This window comes from Aptenodytes patagonicus, chromosome 18 (assembly GCF_965638725.1).
Source record: "Aptenodytes patagonicus chromosome 18, bAptPat1.pri.cur, whole genome shotgun sequence".
NCBI classification, from domain to species: Eukaryota; Metazoa; Chordata; class Aves; order Sphenisciformes; family Spheniscidae; genus Aptenodytes; species Aptenodytes patagonicus.
Genome location: NC_134966.1, coordinates 11,898,999 through 11,926,153, shown reverse-complemented (window position 1 = coordinate 11,926,153; position 27,155 = coordinate 11,898,999). Strand labels below are relative to the sequence as shown.

The window sequence follows — 27,155 nt, the reverse complement described above, 5'->3', positions numbered from 1 at the left end:
CTTGGAATGAAAATAAATAAAAATAGGGGTTAAAAATATAAATAGGTTTACATCAGATTACATTAGATTCTAATGTGTCTACTTACGGAAAACAGTCTGCATTACAAAGCCACTGAAGGAAATGTAATTTATGAAGCAGTATGCTACATTTCCATGCCATTCCACTTCTGGACATGTGTAGCTGATGACTAATTGTATATAAAGCAAAGACAGAAGTCAGGTCTTCCAAATCCGATATCACAGATCACTAAGAGTATAGCCAAATTCTCAGTTCATCTACAAACAAAGCACCCTCATTACATGTTATGTGGGACTGTCTATATAGTAAGGGCACTGTAGCTGTTTCCTAAATCACTAGGAACTCTACTACCTGTGTTTAGGAAGTACACTGGTTTCAGAACAAGAGAATCTGTTTCTCCTGATCTGCTGCCTTGTATTTTCTATTAAAATATATTCTATTGATGATATACAAAGAGCCACAATCCTTCATCAACTGAACTGAGATCTGAACATACAGAAAATGCAACAGCTTACAAACACGCCTAATAACAACATAGGGAATGTGGAAGATTTCTTACTACTGGCAAGTGTGCATGTATGTCTGGGAGTCCATGCGCCTTTGGTACGTAAGACAGACTAATACCAATGATGCTTGTTTAGGTCAATAGTGTCACTGAATTACTTCGTGTTCAATAAATGACACAGATGGAATGCCAACCTTTCTGGCTGAAAAGAATTAACAAGTGACACTATCTCAGTAACCAACATCATGAAGAGTTTTCCCCCGCAAAGAGCAACCCTGAAACTCACATAGGTGAACTTCAGTGTTTGAAAAATTGTCTCTCACAGGTTAGAGAGGAACCAATTGGGCACAAAGCTTCTAAAATAAAAAAAAACAAGTTTGTTTTTTCATGGCCCAAATTAATTTTCAAACAAAAAGTTCAAAAGAGTGTGGAGTAGAGAGTGCTCGTAACAGACAGGAAAGCTCAAGTGATACTAGACAAAGTATCACTCCAAGTCATTTTCTTGAAGTGCCTCCAACAGCATCATCCTCTGGGTACAATCCTCACCACCAACTATTACCTTCCACCACTCTTTGGCTAAAGAAGCCCAGACATAAAGGAGTATTTAACTGTGAAAGTAAAAGAACTTTAACACAGTTACCAAAACGATGAAAAAAGTTTAGTGGAATCGTAAGGGACTGCTGCAAAAAAGAGGGACCATTAAGCACCTTAAAACTGCAAGATGCGGTAGGTTTAAGACAGAAACAGAAGCAATGAAGAAACTGAAAAAGGGAATGAGGTGTAGTGGAGACAGAGAGTCCAGTTTTGGAGACAAGGAAATACATTCTGAAAAGGAAGGAAGAAACAGAGACAATAACTTGGAAAAAAGATGGAAGGAAAGACCCATTAGGTGAAAAGAGAAGAGAGAGATGGAAGTCAAAGTTGGTGTGGAGTGAGGAGAGAGAACAGAAAGATGATCAAGAGAAAGACACTTTCTAGACACTGATCTCATTTCTTAATGCACTATGTGACATTTCTCAGATAATTCAGGTGTGAGTGCACTGTAGTGGAGAGAATAGATATTACCGAAGTGTCTAAACTCTGAGGGTAAAATAAAGGAAAAGTGTCAAAATAAGGATAGACAAATGCAGTAAGTGATTTCGCCCATGTGCATGGATAAAGGAGAGCTGCAGTGGGAGAGACTACATCAAGTGTTAGGATGTGCACTAGTTATATCGGAGGAATCTGTTCCACCACTGCAAATCGACCTCATAAGAACAAAAAAAATCCAACCATGGAGGACATAGCCAAGAGAAGTAATTACATATGGTTTTTCATTAGTAGTTTTTACTGGGAAGCCTGCAAAACCTTCATTCGTTCTTCTGTTAGGTATTAATACTGTAAGGTCCAGAATCTCTCCAGTGAATTCAGTTTTTCTCAATATTTTTGTCTACTGCCCTCCACTTGCCTATGAATTTGCGAGAGCTGTCCATGATGCTTTCCCAGGAGTCTGACTCTGAGCCGTACCTGTCTCTATGAAGCTCACAAACCATTTTTCTACAATTAAGACCCATTTCAAAATTTCAGCAATAGATCCTGGAATGCCATGGCTCCTATATGCCCAAATTTATCTCTAGGTATAGTTATTTGGATAAGTACCCATTAAAATTGACTTCTTGAATCAGAACTATAAATTAAAATGGAGCTGAATCAACTAATATTCTCACCTTTGCTTCCCATAATAGTTCAAACGGAGTGTATCTCCTTGAAGCAAGAAAAATCCAGCTTTCAGAGAAAAAGTACTTTTAAAATGCAGTCTCCTTTCATTCTAAGTTACTGAACTATGAATAAAAAATTAATCTTTGAAAAATGAAATTTATGTCCACTTCAGTTTTGAAAGAAAATATATCCTCCTTGTCCTGATAAAATAAATTCAAACTGCTGATTAATTTTTTATAAAGGTAAACATTCACAGTAATTTCTAAATTAAGAGCTCTCTATTTACAGTGAACACACTAACTAAAATAATTCACTTTTTCTTACAGCAGATTGGAAGCTAAAGCATGCACCAGAATTAACTCACTACAGGAAAACAAACAGGGCCTCAAACCTTCACAACTGTCATTAAAAATTAGAACCCAAGTGATCTACTTTTGGGAAGCAGGAAAGAAATAACTTTTCTCTACTTTCTAGGATTTAACTGAAGTCTCACAGAAGGTGTGAACGATTAAGAAAAGCTTGAAAATCAGCAAAATCCATGGCACTTCAAATATAAAATTGATATTCTATTTACTTTTCAAGACACAAGACTGCTCTTCTTACCTGAAGAACTCTTTTGGTCAGGCCGGTTTTCTGAGCTAGCTGTTTCAAGTCCTTGGCATCAGGATTGTGGTTAATAGCAAAGTATGACTTCATTGTCCGCAACTGGTGGTGTTTGAATGATGTCCTCATACGCTTTGTTTTTTGATTGCTGGGATATTGCTGGTCTCTATCCAGGTGGTCACCATCATTTTCATTGCAACTTAAAGCTTAAGGCAACAAGAGGAAAAGGCGTGTAAATCTATTGCGCTCTGACCAACATTGTTTGCAGTTCATCTGAGTGCAGCAATTAAAATAACATACCATGGCATGTATTGTACTGGTACAAATCCTACTTGCCTTCCCCTCCATTTCTGCATCTTGTGTTTTTCCCTTACAATAACCAGCCTGCAAGGACCCTCACCTGCCTCTTTATGGCTTTTAAAATGTCAGGTCTCTTTCCTTTTTTCTTCCCTCCGTCTCCACACTGCCTTTCCTCCACTTTCTGCTTGCAGGACAGTAGCTGTCCTTAACTCTGTAAAGTGTTTTAATGTACTTTGTATCACTATAAATTGCACTGTAACGTACAAAGAAAGCTGTACAATACAGTCTGCTTAAATCTCGATGGAACAGACCAGTTAAAATTATAATTATTTCCTCCATCAAACTAAACCCTGTAGAGTACAAGAGAGACCATTAAATGAAACACTATAAAAGAAATAAAGTTTGTGGGTACCAGACAGCAAATTATGACTATAATTTGACTAGCTAAAGAAATAAAGCTGTTGATACAATGTATCACTGGCATGCCAAATGAAAAAGTTATTTTTAATTATTTGTGTTTATATTTCCTTTTTTTAAAAAAGTATTTGCAAATACTACTTTGAATGATCAATTCTGTATATCCTTTTGAAATCGCTGAATGACACTGATACATTTGCATAAATCAACTGTAAAGCCTGTAAAAGGAGGTCTATGAGCAAGGAACATTATAATAATTATCAAGTAGTATTAAATGTTGAATGCCAAGCAAAATAATCTCATAGACCAGAAGTTGTTTTTCATTTATTTGTGCATACAGTAAGCCATAGAAAAACACTAAAAATAACATTAAGGACCGAGCTTAAATCCACTAAAAAAATCAGGGATATAACTGAAAATTAGCTCTGACAAACTGTCATTAATTTACTTTTTCTGTTCCGATATCTACAACTCCCTTTTAATTTCCTATAAGTTTTATGTTAAAAGTAATGAAAAATCACTACTATCTCTGTTCTATGTTGCATGCAAAAAATGAGAAAAAAATTGTATTTTAAAATGTGAATTATTGGTGAATTTCTTAAACACATAAACAGATTTGTTTTCAATTGTCCATTATTGCTGGCTCATTACAACTGAGTACATCTCATAGACATGTCTTTATAGTCTTACTTTAAATTCATGCTATCCATCAGAGGTTTTCAGCCCTATTGAAAACACACAAATTCCGAAATGCATGCATTAAAAACAGTTTTAAAAAATACACATAAAATGCACATACTCATAAGTAAAAATGCATACAGATTCTATAAACAGCAGTTCTGCAGCATGTACAGTAGCTGCTTTGCAAACTTCAGCTTTTCAAAAACTTCTACAAAGATACGGCACAGTATAGAGCAAGGCCTGCAAAAATTCAGCTTTAAGACCAAAAGCATGTTTGTTTAATAGATATGTAGAAAGTGTCCGAAGCCTCAAACTTTTCTGTGTGTTTCTGTACTCCTATAACTTAAAAAACAGCTTAAAAAAATTGTACTGTATATATAAATGTGTATGTATGTGTGCATGCATGTGTGTACGTTTGTATAAATCCTTTCCAGACCTAAGTATCTTGTGCCAAATTCTAGCAGTAAGAAGCCTTTCTGCTTGTTTTCCTGTGGCGTGGAAAGACTGGAAGCACCTGAATTTAAAAGGTATAAGACGCATAAAAGGAGATAGTAAAAATGCGGTATTAATGGAGCTGGATGGAATGTAGCAAAATCTTTTTTCTGGTTTAAGAACTGAGATCTAGTTGCCAAACTGGGGTCATCCCATGTGCTCCAGCCTCCTTCATAGCTACAATTCCTGCTGTGAAGAATACTGGGATGAATAACTGAAACGATATTGCTCATAGCAAATTCTATTATGGAAATGCAAAACCAAGCAGTACTTGGTTTTAAAATGTACTTACAGAATTTTAGATATTAGTAGTGGAAAAGACCTCTGTGTGTTATCTTAAATGTTTTCAAATCCTCCCAGAAATAACAAGGCAAAACTTAGGAGGAAATGCATCAAAATAGCTGTCTGAAGGACTGAGGGCTGTTCATGTTAATATGCAACAAAACAAACCCTAGGGCTGCAAGTAGTTGGATTTTAACCTGTTCCGTAGAGAATGAGATACATTCAGGATCCAAGGAAATAAAAGTGATTCTAAACCCTCCCAGAATGGAATGAGGGTATCAGCTTTTCATCAAGCCCTGACAGGACAATGAACAATTTACTCTTCGAATTTCTCATAATTTTACCTCCTCATCTACTAAATAAAAAAAATACTAAAATTACAGTATTACAGTAAATATGTACCATTTGAGACTGGCTAACTATTGTCCTTTTCTATGAAGAAAGTTATAGAACAGATTTTGAAAGTGCACGAGGGTGTCTGCTGTTCACTGTCTTGCGCAAGTGGTTTGGGTACCCCCGGGCATCACCTGATATGACATAAATATTCCTAGTTAGTGCCAATTCCCATCTCATATTTGGTTGTGGTGCTTGGCACCATCGCCAAAAGTCTATTATATTAGGTCTAACATTATATGCATCTCTCACAGAATCTGAAATGTCTATGGGCGTTGCAGGCACAGAGATTCAGAACAGGCCAAGGGTGTAAGCATGTGGAGATTTTAAGAGCTGAGGAGTTTCTGCAAAAGGCATCATGGAGTAAGACTAACACTGTACATGCTCCTCACGCAACCCTCTGTTTTTCAGGCACTTCTTCCCTGTTCCTTCATGGTGTCCCTGTGTATCTCCCAAAGGAATTGTTGAACTATCCGTACGTAAGATTTCCATTCAATTGCAGTATCTAGGGCTCCTGCTGGAAGTTCAGAAATACAATTGGTAAAACTCCAGTCGAATAAAGGAGTCTTAAATTCACTGATGTTTCATTCCTATTTTGTGATAAAAGAAATTCTGAAGTGGTGCCAAGTCTCTTTTTTGACCCTAGAACATTTCCAAGGCCCTTGGGCCTTTCCCCTAGTCCCCACATCCAGGTCATTGCCCTCCCGTCCTTCAGCTGGTCTCACCAGTGGCCAGCTCTTACAGCCTCCTCTATTAGCACCACAATACAAACGTCCACTTGGCCACAAGATGGTGATGTCCACGGAGAGCATCACTAGAAACTAAGACTATAACATTATATTTTGATATTGGTGACCAAAATATCCTCTGCAGAATAATGCATAATACCGTCTCTAAAAACAGCAACACGAGTGTAAAGCAGGATGTGCTGTTATCTTTATAACAAACACTATTTGAAGAAGAAAGCTTGGGAGCACTGTTTCATGCTCAGATCACCAGTTCGCCCCACATCGGGATTCGGGGCAAAGCACGTGCTTAGCAGTTAGTAGGTCACTGAGTCTATGGCACATGAAGATGATGGGAAAGAGGAATTTCCTTTGGGGGAACTTTTGTTCTTAGTAGCTTGTGTTTGACATGTTAAATTACCCAAAAAGAAAGCAAACTAATCCTGATTCTGAAAGAATGATGAAACAAGAGACACATTTGGTGCATGCATCAGCTCTCTATATTCAGTGGCTCAGAACATACACCCCTTTCCTTCTGTAATAAGAGTCAAGGGGGTGTTTTAACCTTCTGCTGCCTGGAGAGGGAACTTGTGATTAACTAGACTAGGCAGGGGTGCAGCCTTATTTGTTGTTTGGCAGGAGCATGTAAAGGACTTTGTGGTACCCGCATCCTTGAAGGGGACAAAAGTCAGACAGAGCCCTCTGAATGGTACTTGGGACAGGAACAGAGACGGAGCCTTTCTCCCTAGTGGAAGGAGAAGACACTTGGAGAAGGCAGATGCCTGAACTCCTTACCACAACCGGGATTAAAAGGGGTGAAGCTTGGAGCAGGCAAAGTACCCCTCGCTGCTTCTGAGGTTCCTGGCAGCATTGAAAGTAGGGCACCCCCACCAAGCCGTCGGAGTAACAGACACAGAAAGCACTGCCTCAACCTTGAAATTTCAAGAGGTGTTTCTAGGAAGAGGGAGATAAAGCCTGTCTTAAGGAGCGACTATCTTCCAGGCTGAGCATCACAAGGCCACGAGAGAGGCGAGCTGGGATTAGAAACCCTCTTTCCTCCGGCCTCCCTCGGCCGCCTCGGACAAAAGGGCTGCGTGTACCGCTGCCTCCCGGGGTTGCTCGAGGGACGGGCCGCCCCCCCCGCGGCCGCGGTGCCCCCAGGGGGAGAGAGCGGCCCGGGACGGGGCTGCGGCGGGGCGGGAGAACAAAGGGCCCGGAGAGGGGCCGCGCCGGGCTGCCGCCGGGCACCGGGCTGTGCGGGAGGAGCCAGCCGCGGAGGGTTTTTCCCCTCAATTAAGCCAATTGAATGGCGCTGAATAGCCGGTGCGAGTGCGCGGTAATTCTCTGAGCGCCACGATTAACCCGGGCAGCCCCGGCCGAGCCGGGCTCCTCGCTGCCCGCCGGGCCGGCTGCAGGGCCGGGGGAAGGGGCTGGCAGGGGGGCCGGAGCGGGCTCCTCTCCCCTCCCCGTGGGGCTCGCCCCGCCGTGCTCTTCCGAGGGACCCCCCGGCCCTGCGCCGCGGCAGCCTCCCTGGGGAGGGAGCGCTCCCAGGGCCCCGCTCGCCCTTTGGGGAGCGAGCAGTGCCGGCTCCCTGCCCCAGCCCCGACCCCAACCCCTGCCCCCCGGGGAGGGGCCATATGCACCGCGCCCGGGGGAGCCCGAAAGGTGACCACGTCGGAGGGGGGAGAGGAGGAGGGAGAGAAGCGGGAGGAGAGGGGAAAGGAGGGAACTCCGATTTTTCTTAGGAAATCGCTGCAAGACATCGTTTTTAAGCTGCGGCTCCTGTTTGCTCGCTCTGCAACTGTAATCACAGGAAAGCTTATTCTGAGCTCTTAGTCCCGGGGGAAACGAGAAGAGAAAGAGAAAATCGCTCTTCAAAACTTTCCAGGCTTTTCCCATTTTTGTCAGGAAAAAAAAAACAACTTTTGACAAAGCCCGTTTGGAGGGTCAGCTCCAAAGGGCCCCCGGCGCTTTCCCGAGCCTTGCCGGGGGAGGCGGGGGGTGGCAGGGCGGGGAGGGACGGAGCGCCCGTGCTGCCGGGCCGGCCGCCGCAGACCGTGGGTATTTTATCAGGTCGTGGTGCCCCCAGTCTGCGCAATACATCTGGCATTTTCGAGGATATTTTAGCGTCTTCATATTAAAGACAGACTAGATACAAATGAATAAAATATAGCAGGCTGTGGGAGGTTTGGGGTCTAATTCACAAAGGGAGTATTCGGAATTCTTTACAGGTGCTTCTGTGTTCAGCAAGCTTTCAGCCATTGATTTACTGACCTAAAAAACCCCATCAAACTCCATTCCAACAAGTGAAAGAAGAAATTACGATCACAGGAACACACTTTAAAAAAAAAAAAAAAAGGAAAGAAAGAAAAAGAGATCTTTTTGAAGTTTCAGCATCCTTCTAAGCTATTTTCCACTTGTCAGGCTCTATCCACATCCAAAACCCATCATCCCCGTGCAAACGGAGTCTCGTTTAAGTAGAAGAAAAAAAAGCCAGCCCAATTCGTGTTGCAGATGAATATTTGCTGCAATTTACGAAATAATTCCAGTCTCAACTCTGCCTAAGTTTACGGGTCCCCCCTTTTCCCGCCACCTCTGGGTGGAGACTTATTTACACAAAGTATTCTACACAAATTACCAGCAACAGATCCCCTCAGAGGACAATATTGTGCATTTCTGAGAAGGAAATGACAAGTTCCATTAAAAATAAAAAGAGAAACTATCACACTTTTAAACGGTTTCCCTTTAAAAGGCACAAAATCAAAGGCTTTGCAATAATTTACTAGTTTACAAACTTTTACATCAACGGGCAACCTTGTCTGATTTCCAAGACCAACGGCACTTACTATCGTATAAATTAGTCGATTATTGGTTTAGTAAATAGTTAAGTAGATAAATTAGTTGAAGCAAAGAAGCCAAAGGTTCTTCAGGGAAGATCTCTTAAGCTTCAGTTGCAGGCTCTAAACAAAAATTAGAAGACCAAAAAATCGGAGGGCAATTATTTTGAAAACGAATTTTTAAAAATACAGTTAAAGACGGTTTATTTAGGAAGTCAGGGAACAGTAAGACTTTCTCAGGCTGCACTCCCATCCAGGACAGATGCCGCTGGTTCAGTTTACAGGTCCTTTGAATCTGAACATCTGCCCTGCACAGGGAGACAGCGGAAGGACAATTAAAATCTAATCCCTCCGAAAAGGAGACGTTTCGAAACGGGCAAGATGCATATTTTATGTATGTTTTAAAGCTCAACTGTTACTCGCGAGAACACTACATACACCTTTCATCAGCCTTCACCACTGGGACTACTACTGATTTTTGCACTGTTTCCAAATTATTCAGCAATTAGTTAAACCAATAGTAGCTGGCAATTTTGTTGCCGAGGTGCGTTTGCCAGTTAGAGATGCGCCTTTTCTCCCTGCCATTTTCAGTGCAAACCACTCAATTTCGCCGCTATTGTTACTCTGTCTTTGGGCGCAAAACACCCGCAGCCTCACCCTCCCGGCGTGGTCACCTCCCCCGCACCCGAAGCCCTCGGTGCTGGAAGATCACCAGTACAGCCCGAGACCCTCACCACCACCACTGCGCTTCCCCTCGGTCTCCCCCCAGCACCTTCTCCCCCCCCCGCAGCCTCTCCCCCTCTGTGCGAGGCGGAACGGCAGAAGCGCAGCGCAGCCCGGTGCTGCGAGCCCGGGGCAGGCGGGGCGCGCAGAGGTGCGGCTCGAAACAAACCGCAGCAAACTTGGCCTTTACCTAACGCCCTCTCGGGGAAAAAAAATGTTAAAGGCAAATCTGCGCCCTATGGGACATGTCTGAACTTCGTAGGTTAAAAAAGAAAACATGCTCGAAACAGCGGAGCCGTGCAGACGATACTGAAGCAGCACAAGGATAGAGGCAAACGAGTTTCGCCTCCAGGGTCTAACGGGACGGCTGAGCGCACAGCTTAGGGAAACTCGAGTCTGAAGTCAACCCCACCTCAGCCTTGAATTTTTCTAATAAAAATCAAGATCTAAGGATTTTCTTTTGTCCAAACGCTTTCCTGTTGCACACAAGGAGCAGTGCTGGAAGACCCAGTGATCACAGCCGTTCTGGTGGGCAGTTAAATGGACGAAGAGCGAGGGGAATGGGGAGAAGCGGGGGGGGGGGGGGTGGCAGGAGACTGCTCGAATTCCTTTGCCTGCAAAATTACAGTGCTGTGGTGGTGGTGAGGTTAAACGAGGAAACACATCAGAAAGTTTGCAGCTCGCTGCAGAGAGCCTGGGAGACAGAGTTTTTGCAGGGACGGCGGGTTCGTGGCTGCTGCCAGGTTTGCTCCCTTTCTTCCTGCTGCTGATCCCAGTTAAGAGGCAGGGGCTGCGACTTGGGGCAGTGAGGGTTTAGAAAGGGGATGTTGTGAGTTTCCCGAGTCTTCTCTGAGTGACATCTGACGAACAGAACTCCAGCCGAACTTGTCATTGTATGAGCAGACCCGAGACTGCCTGCAGACACCTGCTGCCTGCACCCCCAGCCCCGCGCCCCCCATCCGCCTCGCACCGCAGGTCCTCGGGAAATAGCCACTTTCCTCCTCTCTCTCTCTCTCCCTCTCCCCTTCCAAAACTCTGAGGTGCAAGAGCTCAGGACAAGGGCAGAATAATTCACCCATCAGCAGCCTTTGAGTTCGTAGCTACTAAAGAAAATTCACAGCTCTCTGAAGTGCTAACTTACAATCTCTGGTTTCCAGATTTTATTTCAGGCTACACTCCCCCTTCTCCCCCCTCCTTAACCAGATGACCTTGCTTCAAAACATTTTATTTCCAGCTGAAGTGAAAAACGCTAACATATTAGCTTCTGTAATTGCAGTTTGACAGCACTTGATCTCAATAATTATGCTGCAGCTAAACTATTATTAACGGTTTAAGCTAAAATAAACGGAAATCCCCCTTTGGAAGTGAACAGAAACAAACCATTTGAATTGTCCTAGGGGAAGATGGGGGTCTCTTACCTGCGTTGTAGGCTGCCAGATCTGCCCCAGGCCCTGGGCTCTTCCTTTTCCTGGGTCTCCCCTTCTGGACAGTCCCCACGCCGTTGTAATAAGGCAGTCCCAAAGTATTGGCAGAGCCCGCTCCCAATGCCGGGCCCTTCCCAGCGGCTACATCCGAGTGATTGAAATGCACCTGGTACTCCCCCTGGATGAGAGTCTCGAAATGGAGGCGGCAGTACACCAGATTGTCCTTCATGCCAAAGTGATCGCCGGTGGTCAGCATCTTGTTGCAAGTGGTGCAAGTGAAGCAATTTAAGTGATATACCAAATCCCTGGCCCTCATGACCATCTCGGAGGCAGAAATCCCCAGGTGACACCTCGCACATCTCTGCACTGAAAACCTCCTGCAAAACAGAACGGCCAGAGGAGACGGTGAGAGGCGCATCCCCCCCCCCCCCCCCCCTTTCGTCGGGTTCGCCCGGAGGGCGGCAGAGGGAGAGGGGCTGCGGGGCCCGAGGCGGCCGCCTCAGCCGGGGCAGCGGCACGAAGCCGGGACGTTTGCGGAGCGGCTTCGCCTCCCGGGCGCCGCCCGCCAGCCGGGCGGGCACCACGGGCCGGGAGCCCGGGGGCCTCCGCCCCGCTTCCCACCTCGCAGCGCAGCTCCTGCCCCGCCAGCTCCCACCAGGAAAACGCACTGACCCCCGTCCCGCAAACTCCCCCGCGCCCCCGGAGGTGTCTCCGGGCCCGCGCAGGAGGCACCGCCGCCGGGCGAGGACAAGCCCCGCTGCCGGCTGGGCCGACAGCGTGCCCGGGGCTCAGCCCCATCCCTGCACCCCTGCAAAGGGACAGGGACGCGGGCCGGGAAGGCAAGCCCTTCCCAAGGGTGAGGGTGCCGCTCCGTGCCATGCCCTGCGTGTTCAGGGCAGGAAACACGCTTAGCTCCTAAGAAGCCTGGGGAGGGGACGCCCTCTTGAAGCTCCCGGTACCCACGAGCCGGCTGGGGTGAGCTGTGCCCGGGCCGTGCCCCACTCCCGGGAACACGGGGCCCATCCCCACCATGAGTCTCCCTCTCCAGTGGGAAGTTTTAGGACCCCACAGCCTGCCCCACGGGGACCGCGTGCCCACGGATCCCCTCCGCAGTCTCTTCAGGACGGGGTTTGCTCAGCGCGGGGGGGCCGCGAACAGGTCCCCCCCTCCCAGGTCGGTGGCTGAGGGCAGGCTGTACCTGTAGTAATCCTCCTTGCAGTAAATGCTGCCGTCCTTGCTGAAGCAGGTGAGCTCGGACTCCAGGTTGAGTTTACATTCACAGCACTTCAGGCAGCGCATGTGCCACTGTTTATCCACAGCCAGGAGGTAATAACGGTCGGAGATTTTCCCCCCGCAGCCGGCGCACAGGGCAGCCCGGTCACTGCTGATGGAAGGCATGGTCTGCTGGGGGAAAACAATTACAGACCGTTAGCGAGAGGGAGAAACTCGTGCGCTGCTGGGCTCCCCCCTCCCCCTGCCCGGCCGGGGCCGGGCTTCTCCTCTCCCTTGCAGGGGCTTGGCAGGCGAGAGGAGAGGGGGCTCCGAGCCCGGCCGCCCCGACCCGCCTCCTGCGCCCGGTAACGCGGGTCCCCAGGATCCCGCGGCATCCCACCTTCCCGGGAGGAGCGAGGGAGTTAGGCAAGACAAGAAGAAAAACACCCTGGGTTTTAGGGAAGGCGTCCGGAGAAAACCCAGGATTTTTTCCTTTTTTTTTTTTTTTGGGGGGGGGATTTTCCAGTCCCAGAACAAAAAAAGATTCTGTTCAATAAACAGGCGCAATAATCACAGAGTAGGGCAAATCGCAGATAGTTAATTTTAAAATTTATTATTACGGATATACTGAGAGTGTCTGCATAGTTAATGCTCTGTGAGTGCGTGTATGTGGAGCGTGTCTCTGTGTATATTTTCCTAGCTATAAAATTCTGAGTGAATTACGATCAACCCCCCCAGTAGTCACAGTGCCACAGACACAGCTCTCTCTGCAAGCTGGTTCCAAACAACATGTATCCGAACCTGCTGTGACCCAAAGCACTAAAGGGATCAGTACATAAAACTGCGGAGGAGACGAGCATCACTAAATTCGAGGTGCAGAATGTTTCATCAGGACAATGAAATAGTGGGAAACGCGTGGGAAAGAAAATGGGGAAAAAACAACAGAGCACTTTTAGATTATGCTGGGATAAACTTGGAAGCAATAAAACTAAATGTAACCCCTATATAATTTAATAGTTTAGTGTCAAATCGCAATCCAGTCGAAACCCTGCAAAAAACAAATACATACATATTCTGTCAACTTCTACCAAAAAAGAAAGAGAGAAAAATATCGGAAACCGTTTAAGCACGCTTATTTATTTTAGCCGGTACCTGAAAACAGTATTCAAGAGAGGGGGCTCAGAGTGGAGCAGTGTTTATGGCAGACCTTGCAATGCGCTGCTGCCCACTTCGTTCCAAACTTACTATCATCCACTTTCCACAAAAGCACACTGCAGATTTGTTCTTGTGCAAGGGAACCCGAAACATTTTTTTTTTTACAGATGTGACAAACGCAGTTTGTTTTGATTCGGCGGGGAGGGGGAAGCTGTTTGTTTACTTTTACCTCCTCTAGAGCCTGAAGTCCTTGAGCAAAGCGAAAAGAAAAGGCAGCTAATAGGGAAGAATCGAAAGAAAATGAAACTATTTTTTCAGCATACGCCGGACTCGTTACTTTCATCCAGTACTTGCAGAGATCACAAAATCCCATCGCTATGAGCACCGCTGTTTGCACTACACCATTCCCACTATCAGAACTACATATAAATAAAATTATGGCACTACATTGGTATGCTAGCCACACAAGTCCACTGATAGCTTATTTCTTTAAGGCATTAACTGAACTCTGATTAGGGACCATTTTACAACCAACGTAGTTTCTTGTATATCCACTTTAAATGAAATATGATTTTTCTGCTTTGCTTTTCCGGTAACAAAAATATTCTGAGATCCAGAAATGGTATTTAAGGATCCAGTATTCTACCCCACTATTTATTATATACACATGTGTATGCATATACATTATATATAGATATATAAAGGTATCATGCCACAATATTTATTCCAGGAAAGATGATTTGATATTCTTTAATTGTATGGAGAAATATTAACTTTTCCAAAGAAAACCAAAACTGTTCAGATTAGAAATCACGTTCCACCCTTATAGTATAAAGGCTGTTTTTCAGCCGGTATTTCAGGATTAAATACTCTCACTGTCACCTTTAAGTAAATTTCTACATAACATTAAGAGAAATAACACATACTGATGAAGTTTTAAAAACCAAGAACAGATATCTTTCTTGCATATGCCCGTATCAGCTTACAAGGCAACATTTAACAGAACTACGGGATCATTTCACTTCAGAATTATAATTTCTTAACAAAAAAGTAGTATACATAAAATGTTGAATCAGTCAACACACTTCAGAAATCTCTTCCACTTTGCCAGGTTAACCCTGGTTAAAAGGATGCATCTTTTTATTACCTAAATGTATCAGCAGACATAAGATAAAAAGTGGTAAAGTTATAGAAATTTGCATCCATCTGTCTCCCTGAAACATACCTCCTAGTTGTTTGCCATGTTCGCAAACCCAGTGTTCATATATATTACAATTATTTAAAAAAAACCCCATAATTTAAAGGCACTCGAGTTTGGGTTTTTTGTTTATAAATGCTATAATGACTACCTCAGTGTAGTCATCCTACCTAAAAAATAACACAGAAATGCATTCTTTGGTGTTTGTGTTTCCATTCTGCAGACAAAAAATTCGCGGTGCCAAAATGTTATCTGTATAAAAGCATACTTTGCCTCTTCCTAAAAACTTTGGAAGGCCGGACAGGCTGGGGGAAGGGAAGGAGTTCTTGGACGCTACCAAAAGGCTGGTCTATCTTTCTGTTTTCTCGCAAGAGCAGTACCGTCCATTTCACCCAAGCGTTACTATTACTATGCATATTATTAATAATTAACATTTTCATGCCTTTCCCCACGGTTTTATTTAATCTTTTGGGGTGCCTTTATGCTTAATTTTCTTCTTATTAGGCATTTTGCATATGTTTCCCCCGATCTGTTATTTTAAGGGAAAAGCTGTATTTTGAGGGGTTTATTATATTTAGGGGGTTGAATGACTCTCCCATTCCTTCGCCTCCTACCGTTTCGGTCTCTCCCCTGTCTATAGCCGAGCTGATGGCCGGTGCTTCGCTTTTGGTTCTCCGATCCATCTCGTCGATGACCCCGTGCATCTCCGAGCCGGACAGACTGTGGAAAAGCATCGCTGAGGAAGCAGAGGAGGAGGCCCCGAGTTGCTGCTGCTGCTGACAGTTGTCGGGGTCCCTGCAGGAGCCCAGAACTTGCATTAACCGGAGCCCTCCCCCATGCATCTAGCACGGCCGCCCCGTCTCTCCTTGGGCTCCGGGCTTTTCACCCCGGCAAAGATTTCCGGAGCGCAGCGCAGGCACTGATCCGAGGTTTCAAGGGGATGGGGCGCAGAAAAGGCAGGCGAAGGGGATGAGGGAGAGGGGATAACTGGTGGTGTAAGCTTCGGGGCTTGGATCTAGTCTGTTGCGCGGCCCCGGCACATCCCTCTAGGAGGCTTCTTCAGTGCAGGGCTCATTGCCCCAGGTGCAGTCCCAGGCTTTATGCTCTGGCCCAGCCGGCAGAACGCTGAGCAGGTTTACGGTTGGGAAGGATTAATAAATAATAGAAATATAAAAAATTAAACCATCTTCGGTGAGAAATAAATAAAAAAATAATAACGACAAGCCCCCTACATCGTACTGTGCGAAATTTGGAGGAGGAAAGCAAGGGAGAGGGAGGCTGCGGCAGGCGGAGAGCAGGCTGGTGCTGCGAGGAGGATGGGACGGATGCCCACCGTACGCACTCACAGTCCAGAGGGCTGGCAGCGGCGGCAGCTCAGGGGCAAAGTTTGCTCCTTCCCCCGCTCCTCCCCCAGCCCGCTGGAGCTCATTGGGAAAAGAAAAAGCCAAGGGGAAGGAGGAAGAGTTGGATGGGCACCAGATGGGACGGGCACTCGGCGGCCCCCCTCTCTCCTTAAAGCGGCGCGGCCCGCGGGGCCCGGGGCGGCTGCTCGCAAGGCGGCCGCGCCGCGGGGGGAGCGCAGCGGCGGAGCCGGAGCCGCCGCCCGCCCCGGTGCCTGCGAGCGGCGCGTCTGCAGCCCGGGCGCCGCGCGAGGCTCCGCGCCTTTTCTACAGCCCCTCTGACATCATGTCCTGCCCCGCCGCCATTGGCTGCCGCCGCGCCCGGGCCCGCCGGCATGTGCTCGGGGCTGGGAGGCGCGGAGGGGCGCGGGGCCGCGGCCCGCCCTGCTCGCTCGCCCCCGCGGCCGCGCAGCCCGCCCGGCCCCCGCGCCCCGGCAGCGGGCGTCCGGGGACCCGCGGCGCTGCCGCGTCCTGTTCCCCGCCGCAGCTCGGGCGCTCCGTGGCGTCGGGAGTGCCTGAGGCGGCCGCTGAAAGCCGGGACGGCCACCCTGCCCGGAGGTTTGCGTTTGCCGCCTGGTGACAGTCAGCGACGCGTCTCGCCTTGGAGCAACAAAGGGGCTATGGCGGAAAAGGCCTCCAGCGCGGGAGAAGTAGGGGGTCAAAAGTTTGCGCCGCAAGATCATGATACCCCAAACATTTATTACTAATTGAATGCCTCCAACAACACTCATTATGGAAAGTATTCACCGTTAGAATATAGTAATTTATGTCATTTGAGTTCGTGAAGCCTTCCACTGACCGAGGCCTCTCACTTCCCTTCTTTCCAAGTAGACTGTAAGAAAACCAGGCCGGGAAGGTCTCTGAACTTGTGGAGAAGCTTCAGGAAGTCTCCAGAAAAAAAAAAAAGAGTACTCAGGGAAACTGTTCGTGATGTCTAAATATTTATCCCAAAGGTGGGTAGTAAGGAAGGAGTAATTAGTATTAAAGATGCCAAATATCACACTTCTAATTATATTAGAAAAGGTAGCACAACGGAAAGTAAATCTGAATGCACATCTGAGATCATGAGACTCGCTGCCTAATCGGTGACTGCAAATTATTACATCACTTAGCGTTACTGTTAGGTGTTGTCTCTGACATAGCGATTTGCCTCTTACAGGTTTAGTACAGTTAAGACTATCTTTGCTAAAATTGGAATTACTCCGTTTATAGTCAAGCTTTGCTGGTTTTATGTGTTCCCTTCTCACAATAATCTAGGCTTTTTATCATTTTTCTGTTGGGATTGCTCTGAGTAGTTAAATACATTTGCATGTCACAGTGGAGAACAAAGTGTCTCTTGTAGAAATGCATATGAAATAGCTGCAAGACCCCTCAAGAAACCATACAGAATGCAAGCTAATTTGGCATCTGTGGGAACTATCCAAAGACTGTCCTAAAATCAGACCTTGGAAACAATGGAAGTTCATGTTTTAATTCAGATTAGAATTCTGCAATAGAATTAGTAGAGCTGTATAGTATTTCTCTGGATAAAATAATCTTTCCCTTCCTCTGTTAAATTGCAAGACATTTCAAATGCCGTCTGCGATGGGAGATTTGCCTCCAGTAACAGAGATGTGGAATGATGCTCACTGGACACCACGTACACCATTGTGGAACACCGTTGCGTTGTGTTGTATTTAAGCGTGTGTATCCTCGTCTATAGCTGCATACCGTACTATCCTTAGATGTTTTAATACCAGTTTAATTCCCTATCACATAATTGATTACATACCTTTTGCAGTGAAGAAAGGTCACGGATTTGTACACTCTGTCTGACATTGCTAATTATCAAAAAGATTTCATATATTTTACGGAATTAAAATACAATATTTTATGTAACAGTATTGCCTAAGTGGTTGGAACCAATAATACCGATAGCACATTAAAAAGGTATGGCATGACCTCCAGTTCACAGGCTATCTCTGATTATCTTCTTAATGGAAATACAAACACAAGAAGACATCCAACCCTTGCTACCAAAACACAAGGAGAGTAACAGAATGTAAACACAAAGCTGCTAATGTACACACTGACACATGAATGACATTTACATTGTTTGGAATAAAATCCAGGATAGTCTTGAATAATGAGCAACAGAAAAACTGCTATAGCAAAATCATCTTTAGAATCAAATGCGGACTCATTTGAAATGAGAGGTTTTTCATTAAAAAAATGGTGCAGCTAATAATAAAGTCTTTTAACCTGCATTTTGTTATAGGTGACAGGTGAACAAATCACAGGTCTTGAGTTTCTCTACCCTGCCTCTCTTGGTAACGTCATCTCCAGTACCATCTGCTACCTACCAGACAAACAGACCAACCACATAATGAGGTACCAGCTTCCACCCAGCTACCGTGACTAAATCAGAACAAAAGATTGAACGCCTCCTTCAACAAAGGAACACAAGTCTAAGCTGTCTTTGCTAATTGCTGGGTTTCAGGTTGTCTGTTACAGATTTTAAGTGAGCTACAAACTTCCATCAAATACTTATAGCTGTTGGATAAAGGTACTAAGAATAAAAGATAAATGGAAGCAAAAGGTAAGAGAGAAGAGAAGAAAGCTTAGAAAATAAGTAGCTACTTATGGTAATTTAAAGGCTGTGGAATAATATAAACATGAAAGACCAGGGGGCAGAGTGATTGATATCTCATATGTTTTCGATGCCCCTACGGTTATTAGACTGCAATATATGGGAACATACAATAAACTATGAATTAAAATGTAATTGTAGCTTCAGGCGTCTTCTTCATTGTCTGCTGTGGTGTTATGTCTTCATGCACCGTGATTGACAAGGTGTAATTAATCATCTTACTCAGTTGTAAATATGGGCACCCTTCACAGTAGGCATCAGGAAGTGTGTACCAGCAAAGGAAGCAATAGTTGACGCTGATATACCATTAAATCAAAATCAGAACGCTTATATGTTCAGAAATGTGTGTTTGGTGTGATGCTGTTATCGTTTATTTCTAAAATACTGTACCAACAGATTTACTTGATTTGCAAGTTAACTACAACATTAACTGGTTTTATTTATTTTGTCTCTTCTTCATTTTTATAGGCAATGATGTTGTTCTCCTAAAATGTGAGACAGTTTGCTTCTTGTCAGCAAGTGGAGCTCAGCTCAGCTCTTCATCTCCCTGAGTTGCCGGAGACAGACTAGCATGCTTCAGATTCAGTTGCTCTATAGACTGACTTGAAACAATTCAGGGAAATTATTACTCCATTCATATATCACTTTTTGCACTTCTTATATACCGAGTTAGACACTTCAGGTCATTTTAAAGTGAAAGAGAATAATGAAATAATCTTATTAAGAAACACTGTTCACTTTAAAAATAGGACATTTCTTGTCACAAATGCTGTCCCCAAACTGTAAATGAACGTATTTTTAAAGATTTTTTTCAGTATTCCAGGGCAAGAAACATTTTTATATCTTTTCTTTTTCTAAATGACTGCTATCCTTATCCAGTTAGTGCAAAAATGGTGTATGAGTCACAGGAAATTTAAGTGGTTTGTCTCAGGAAAATTTGGTGGTATGCATTTTTTTGACGCACATAGAGCTGCTGAATGAATAATTGGCAACCTATTTAATGTCCTTTGCTTTAAAGCTGTCTAGTTTACTTGCTGTTTAAAAAAATGTCTTTCAAAGCTGTTAAATATGTAGCAAAAAGACGTTGCTATCACCATTCTGACATGAACAAAGCCATACAGTGAGCTGCCTGAGGTACTTCCAGCATGGTATTAATTACAAACACAATAATAACTGAAAATTTGCAAGGTTCTCAAATTCCATTTCTTTGGAATAACAGCTGATGAATGTTTTATAAAAGTATGCAGTAAAAATATTAGTCCAGGAATTAGCTATTAAATATTACCTAAGCCAAGTGTTTTGGGGAGAGTATGGAATCTGTTGGATCTATAATTTCACCATTTACCCCTGATTGAGTAAGATCTCTAGCTGTCAAAAGCAAACCGAGCTTAAAACAGTAGCGCACTTTCAAGAAGATGATCGACTAAGAATGTGTTTTATTTTGATTTGAAAAACTGTCAATCATAGATTAAAAAGACCAAATAATATTATTATATAATATTAGCTAATTGTATTTGTCTGGTAAACCAGGAATATGCAGGGAAGATAAACAATACAGTTTAAAAGGAAAATATTCAGAATGTTTTGCCCAGATGTTGCATTGAAATTGTGTGTCATTGGTACAAGCAACAGATTTCAGATAAAAATACAAGCATGTATAAGATGCCCATGATCTTACATATTTCAGTTTATATAGCGACAGCTATTTAAACAATTCCAAAACTGCCTCTATGGGTGTCAAAGAGGGAGGGAAATCTTCAACCACATGATCTTCTCTCCAGAGTCCTGTTAAATCCACTGAACTTAAAACAGAACAAGAAGTGTGAAATACGGGTTTGAACATGTTATGTCAGAAATGTAAAGGTTGGAAGCCTTTTTAGTAACCGATATTAATATTGTATTAAATGTTATGAAAAGGTAGGTGTTGGAGAGAAGGGCTGGGCTCATGTGCAATTTTGTCAAGGTTTTTATCTGTGATTATGATTCCAGATGTATCTATTCCCCAAGGAGAAGAATGAAGTAAAGTTGGCATGTGACATGTGTTTTAAGGTGTTTGGCACAGTTTTCCAAAGTGATGACAAAATGTTCATTTTTATTACAGTGAATTGGTAAAGAAAATATGATTCTGAAGGTCAATAGCTGTATATTTAAGATAGCTTCAGAGTGTTATTTTGGGGAATATAGATTTTTGGTGGTGTGTTTAGATCTGATTGCCTGACTTGAGCATCTACCATAGTACATAATTTAAATAGAATAATTTTTACAAAATATGGAGTGGTAATTACTAGTAACTCAGTAAATTTCATGCACAGAATATGGCAAAGATTGCAAAAATGTCTCTTTTTGCTTCTTAATTTTTTTAATCTATTTACTACAGACTAATCTTTTTGCTCTACAGTTAGAGCTCAAATAAGTGTAATAAGATTCTTTGTAGGAACACTTTTTTAGTGTAAATGGACAGATTTTTTTTTTTTTAAACAAAGTGGGGAAGGTGTTTTTTTGGTGAAAACTATTTTGTCTAAATGCACGTTAGGAGTTCAGATAAGAAAGTTCCCTATGGCTACCCAGCTCCCCTTCTCTCTTCCCTCCAAACCCCTTCTGTGTGTAATAGTATCAGTAATTCCATGCTGACAGCAGGGCACCCAGGGCTACATTACTAGGCAAACACTCACTCATAAACATTTTACAAGTTGAATATCAACCAATCCTGGAGGTTTGGGAGGCTGCCCTGGTTGGGCATATCATGGATTTGGTAAACATAGCTACATAACAAAAATAAGGTTTGTAGAGAAAGAGTCCAATAGTATTGCCTCCTTTGAATAATCGGACGCTAAGAATATGATTAATTCCATATTTTGTAAGTAAACTTCCACAGCTCTGTATCCATCTGCAAATATTCAGAGTGATGTGCTCAATACATTCCTTTCTGTTCTACAACCACATTTCTTTGTGAATTTAACCACATCAGAAAGCACTTCAGATTTCTAACACAAATATTAGATGCATTTAATGTAAGGAAGCTTCCTTTATTGGAGGTGATTGGGAACATTTTGTATTTTATAGGTATATTTAAGAGGTTAGCAGTAGGGGGGAATCGTCTGTGGAAAATCTGTCTACAGCTGAAATTTTTAGATGCAGAAGTGTTGCTGAAATGCCTAATACATTCACATTCTTTTGTTAAGTAGCTTACAGGACTATCCTCTTAGCTTCCAGATACCTCTTTTTTTTTAAAGTCAAATAATATTTCTCCTTTTTTTTTCCATATTTGTTATTTTCAGGAGTATATACTTGTTTTTATTTTTTGTGTGCAATTAGCAGAAGATTTTAATTCTCAAGGGCTTTACTGTTTTATCTACAATTTTGTTGTTCTTTTCAGTAATCTTCTGCAACTTTATTCTATCTTTAGTACATGCATGTGGAGCATACAGCCCCTCATTTTCTAGTAAATTATTGGTAAAGGTTTACAAGTTTTCACAGTTTCATTTTCCATGGGGTATTTTTTCTCCAATATAACATAGCTCCAATCAAAGAAAAGAATGCCAAAGTTTAAGGTATTTTATAATACAATTCAGAAATTAATTTTTTAAGTCCTTGTGTTTATATTTTAAATTTAGAATCCTATTTATACTTCAGTATAAGAAAAACAATGTGGAGAGTTTGAAAATTAGAAGTCTGGTATTTTCCAGATATTGAAATGTGCCTGCCTAATGAAGGCAGAAGACTTGCTCACTAGATTTATTTTAAAGCAGTGCTTTTAGATATTCATAAATTAAAATGGCAGTTTTCAATGAGATACTTATTACTATTTTATTTGATATTTGCAAGATACCTGACCATTTAATATTTATCCTTTATTTCTCTGAGCTGATCTAATTGCACCTCTCTATTTTGCATTTATTTCTCTTTGCAAACACTACATTATTCACTCTCTCCTGTGCTTATTAAACAGTGCCACCTGCACCAAATGAAACAAAGCTTCTCCATCAATCTATCCCAGCTAAAGAACCCTGACTATATATTATAATTAATTGAAGCTCAATTGAACACTTGAGTCTGAACTAGATACAGTAACCTGAAAAAACATTAAAAAAATTAGGATGTACTTTAAAGAAATCTTTTAAATGAAAATGTTCACTCAAAACTGAGAACCTAACCTTGTACCAAGCACTCTTCATCATCTCTGCACAGTAGCTCGAGTAGCAATTAGCAGGTCCTTTAATTAATTAACTATTCCCTGTACATCACAGGGATTTTTGTGGCACCAACGTCATCCTTCATAAGTGAATACCAAATCCAGTCAATATTTTGTCACTATAAACCCTTATCTGGACTACCTGAATGCCCACCGCATGTCTCTGAAAAATGATTTCAAAACACAGAAAGCAGGTATGGAAACCAGATGCAAACTTTACAGTCCTAGCCTAGGTAATGAGCATAGATAAAGCTAGGAATGGAGAAGTAGATGCAGGGAATCTTACATGTAAATATTTGCAATAAGAAGAAATCAGATAAGATACAAACTGAAATAGTAATGATGAAATCTTAGAGTTAAGTAAAATTATTTTATAAAAAAAGCTGAATATATTTTCGACTTTCAAAGTGCTGTAGACTTTGCTCACTGTGCTGCTTATCTTTAACACTGTCCGCTCTCAGACAAGAACAGATTAATTAAGTGGCAGGTCAGACACAATAAGGTGAAAGGGCATTTCCAACCAATCAGTGACATTTTGCCAATGTTATACTTTGCAAACTTCTTCTGTAAGTGTGGCTGATTATTTTCAATGTAATTCTCATTTGGAAAAATATGAAGTAATTTAAAGGGAATTAACATCTGAAAATGAGACACAAAATATGTATTGCTGGTTTTAAGATTTACAAAAGATGCAGTATGTAAATTTGTTTATATAAATATGTATAAGATATGTGACTGTATGAGGCTATGTGTGTGTGTGAATGAACATATGTGTGTGTATCCATCTCTATTTGTAGATTCAGACACAGACATATGTTATCATTTCTTATTCTTTGTGTTCAGTAGTTTTCTTTAATGTGTAATAAGTTTATCTTAAGAGATTTCTGTGTTCAGGAAAGATCTAGTGAATTTATGTAATGTACAGCATAATGAAATCAAATAAAGTATGCCTCATGATTTTGCAAGAATTATACATTAGCACTCTCTTTCAACATGTGTAATATTTTGAATTATGGAATAAACTTTATAGATAATTTTAAAATAATAATATATAATGGACTTGTAGAAATAGACACTGTAGAAATCCCAAGAAACAAGAAAGAATTATTATTCAAATAATTTGGGACTTTTGCCAAATGATATTATAATTAAAAAAACCATTTAATTGGAACTACTCACGAGGAGTAATACTTATTCAATTACCAAAAGATAGTCACTGCACCTCAGTAAGATTTTCTATTTTGTAAGAGTAACAGAAATTTCCATTTTCACCTCATGGATTCTCTTACATCACTGTTATTGCACCTTCAGTTAAAAAATTTTGGCACGAGCAAAATGTAAGGTAAAATGTAAAGGTCAACTGATAAGCTATGATTGTATCTCTGGTTTTGCTGTGTAAATCTGCTCTTATCAATAATTCACTATTCACGTTCTACAAAGACTCTGTCTTTACATTTTTTAATTAACACTTACAATTTTACAAAGATAATTTAAAAAAAGGAAATATTAATCTCTGTACTTGGAGTCCTTATGTCATAATTTACTACACATTTTTTCCAATAGATTTGGCAAATGAATACTCTATTTTGATACATCAATCTCAAACAAAGGTGGACTCTGATGCAATTTTTCACTGTTCATTTCCCTGAATCTTTTGGGATATAAAGAATCGTGAACAAATACTTAACAGTCTGATCAATAATCATTGACCGTTTTGAGCCCCTCGTACCCTAACAAGCACAGCTTGATCATGTATATTTGATCATTGTAAAATTTCAAAGCACCTTGATACAGCAGAGCAAGTCTTTCTATGGTATCTTTTTGTTGTTTCATAAAGTACATATATCCCATGATTTAGCTTTACCATTAATGGAAACTTACTGCACATATATTTGATGAAGCTCAAGATCATGAATTGCAGCATTATATATCCACAGTATTTCATATCAATGGCAAATATAAAACACTATCCTAACATTTTAGGAGAGGAAACTCTGGATGTGCCTATGGATTCAATGGACCCCAGAGTGCAAATCTAAAAAGCTCTATCGTTATAAATCTTGCATTCCTGTTAAGTGTTGGCATGCACATTACACTGAGGTGTGTTAAGTTTATTTTAGTGGAAAAATTGTAGTAAAAGTCTTTCCCTTGATATCCTTTTAAATATATGTTCACATATGTATAAAATAAAAAATATGCAAGTTCACAGCTGTGTTAGCCCTCAGACTTATTAATATCATGTAAAGAGATAAAGATCTAAGTAAAAAATATTTACAGTGAAAAATGTCTTTGCAGAACTTTATTATTGTTTGTAATTCCACATCCAGGGTTTTTCATACAGGAATTTCAGATTATCATTAAAATGTAACATTGATGCTACATTTGTATAGCTGCCTTCTCTGCTTATAATCATAATGTTTATTCTAACTTTCTGGGCTTATTATTTTAGACAGATATCAGTTTAATTAGCTTAAGCTGTCATACTCTAATAAATACAGACGGGTTGCCTGGTTCGGGAGGAGGAAGGTGGCTGCAGATTTCAGAAGCAGAGACGGTTAATGCTTTGTACATTATCATGTAAACAGCAAAAGGACAAAAATAATTACCTGATAAACTTCCAATTTCTGACTCTCCCCTATATGCTTTCTGGTCATTTTTTCTATAGAAAATCCATTCAAATTAGGCAGGTCCTCTAAATATCTGCAGCATCTGCTGGTTGAGACACCTTCCTTTATGCAGAGTACAATTTTCATATGATAATACATGTAATATGATATAGAATGACAGAATGCATGACAGTTGCCCATAATACATAGAAAGTCACTCAAAGGACAGAAGCGACATTTGGATAATTAGCATCCATTGGGCAGTCAATCATGCGAATAGAAAAAACTGAACAAAACCCACAATGGAGTTAGAAAACAAAAGGGACCCTAGCCAGTCTCAGGATTAACTGCTCTAAAGCGATCTAAATGCTTTTGTATCTAAAGAACTGAGGCTCCCAGGGCTGCCCTGTTCCCCTCTAGATACCCAGGGAACTAATTGTGGCGATCAAAGTTAAAGCATTCTCTCTTCTTTATAGACTGCTAAATACACAGAAAAATTATTTCTCCATTCGTGTTCATTAAACTTTTTTAAAGTTAAAAAACTGATGGCACGTTCTTTTGCCAAGTGAAATGAGCTAGAGTATTGAGATTGTCCTGCTTTTATGGGAACACAACAGCCTGTTTGATTTCAAGTCTGCCTTTGTTTGATTAATATTATTTTGCTGTTGTCCAGTCTGCTATCTCTTTCTTTTTGGATAACGAAGGCAATTGTCATTAAAAACTCTTGTGTGAGAAAAACCTGAAAACAGCTAGGAATAATAATGATAATAACAAAGCCCATTAACAAAATTAAGCAGGAAAGGTCTCACAATTTCTTAGTAACTGCCACTTTATAAAAGAAATAAAATATTTTTTTCTCTTAATATATGCAGCTCAGAGTATTTCCTTTCCCCAGATTCGTTGGAAGATGAGGGCAGCCTCCTTTAAAGCTCCATCTAACAGAAGAGAGAGAGAAAGAGAAGAGATACAGAGAGAGCCCCAGGATGTGGAAAGTCATGAAAATACCTACCCTGGAGACAGTATTCCCATAGGATCCTTTTCATACAAATTCCAACTTGCCTAATGCCCTTAATGAATGAAATAAAGAGAGAATTCAGAAAGGCCCATGCTGATGGCTCCTGCTGGAAAGTGTGTGGTTTAAGGCATAGCTGCAGCAGTTCTGGGAGGGAATCGGCTCCGGTCCCCATCAGCCAAGCAGACAGGAATCACTGGGGCGAAATCTTCCCCCTCACACATTTGCAATTGACTTGAAATAACATCACGACACCTTTGGATAATTGACGCCTTCTTACCTTTCGTTGTCCTTTGTAATTAATATTTGTAGATCTAGAGGTTTCTCCCAGCCACAGATAACAGGAAGGTGGAAGGGGTGGGGAGAGAGAGAGAGAGAGTGCGTGTGTGCGTGTGTGTGTGCGAGAGAGAGACAGAGAGAGGAAAAGAGAGGGGAGAGAGAGGCTTTGGTTGTGTGTCTCTGTTTGGGGAATGGTGTGTTGGTGTATTTGTGTGGATGTGTATTTGGGGCTTTGTAAACCTCTGGAGTCCTAAAGGCAAGATAGAAGGTGAAAAGTATGATGAGCTGGATCTCCCTTGTCAGTCGTTACAGAGTTTCAGCAGCAGTGACCTTCAACCCTTTTGCTCTGTGTCAGCCTCAACTTGAGCCCCCT

At 42.2% G+C, this 27,155-nt stretch overlaps 1 protein-coding gene across 2 annotated transcripts in view; it reads right to left on the bottom strand.

The window, feature by feature from the left end:
- Window positions 1-27,155, bottom strand: part of LHX2 (LIM homeobox 2) — a 51,261-nt gene that overhangs the window by 5,538 nt on the left and 18,568 nt on the right. The window contains exons 1-4 of one of the 2 annotated variants that reach the window (XM_076355235.1): window positions 15,279-15,990; window positions 12,298-12,500; window positions 11,094-11,476; window positions 2,826-3,031 (exon numbers count right to left, since the gene is read on the bottom strand). In XM_076355235.1, the coding sequence (XP_076211350.1) occupies window positions 2,826-3,031; window positions 11,094-11,476; window positions 12,298-12,500; window positions 15,279-15,506 (1,020 nt within the window). In that variant the 5' untranslated portion in view covers window positions 15,507-15,990. Of the gene's footprint in view, window positions 1-2,825; window positions 3,032-11,093; window positions 11,477-12,297; window positions 12,504-15,278; window positions 15,991-27,155 lie in introns of those variants that run through there. The other variant, XM_076355236.1, reaches the window with a different exon arrangement.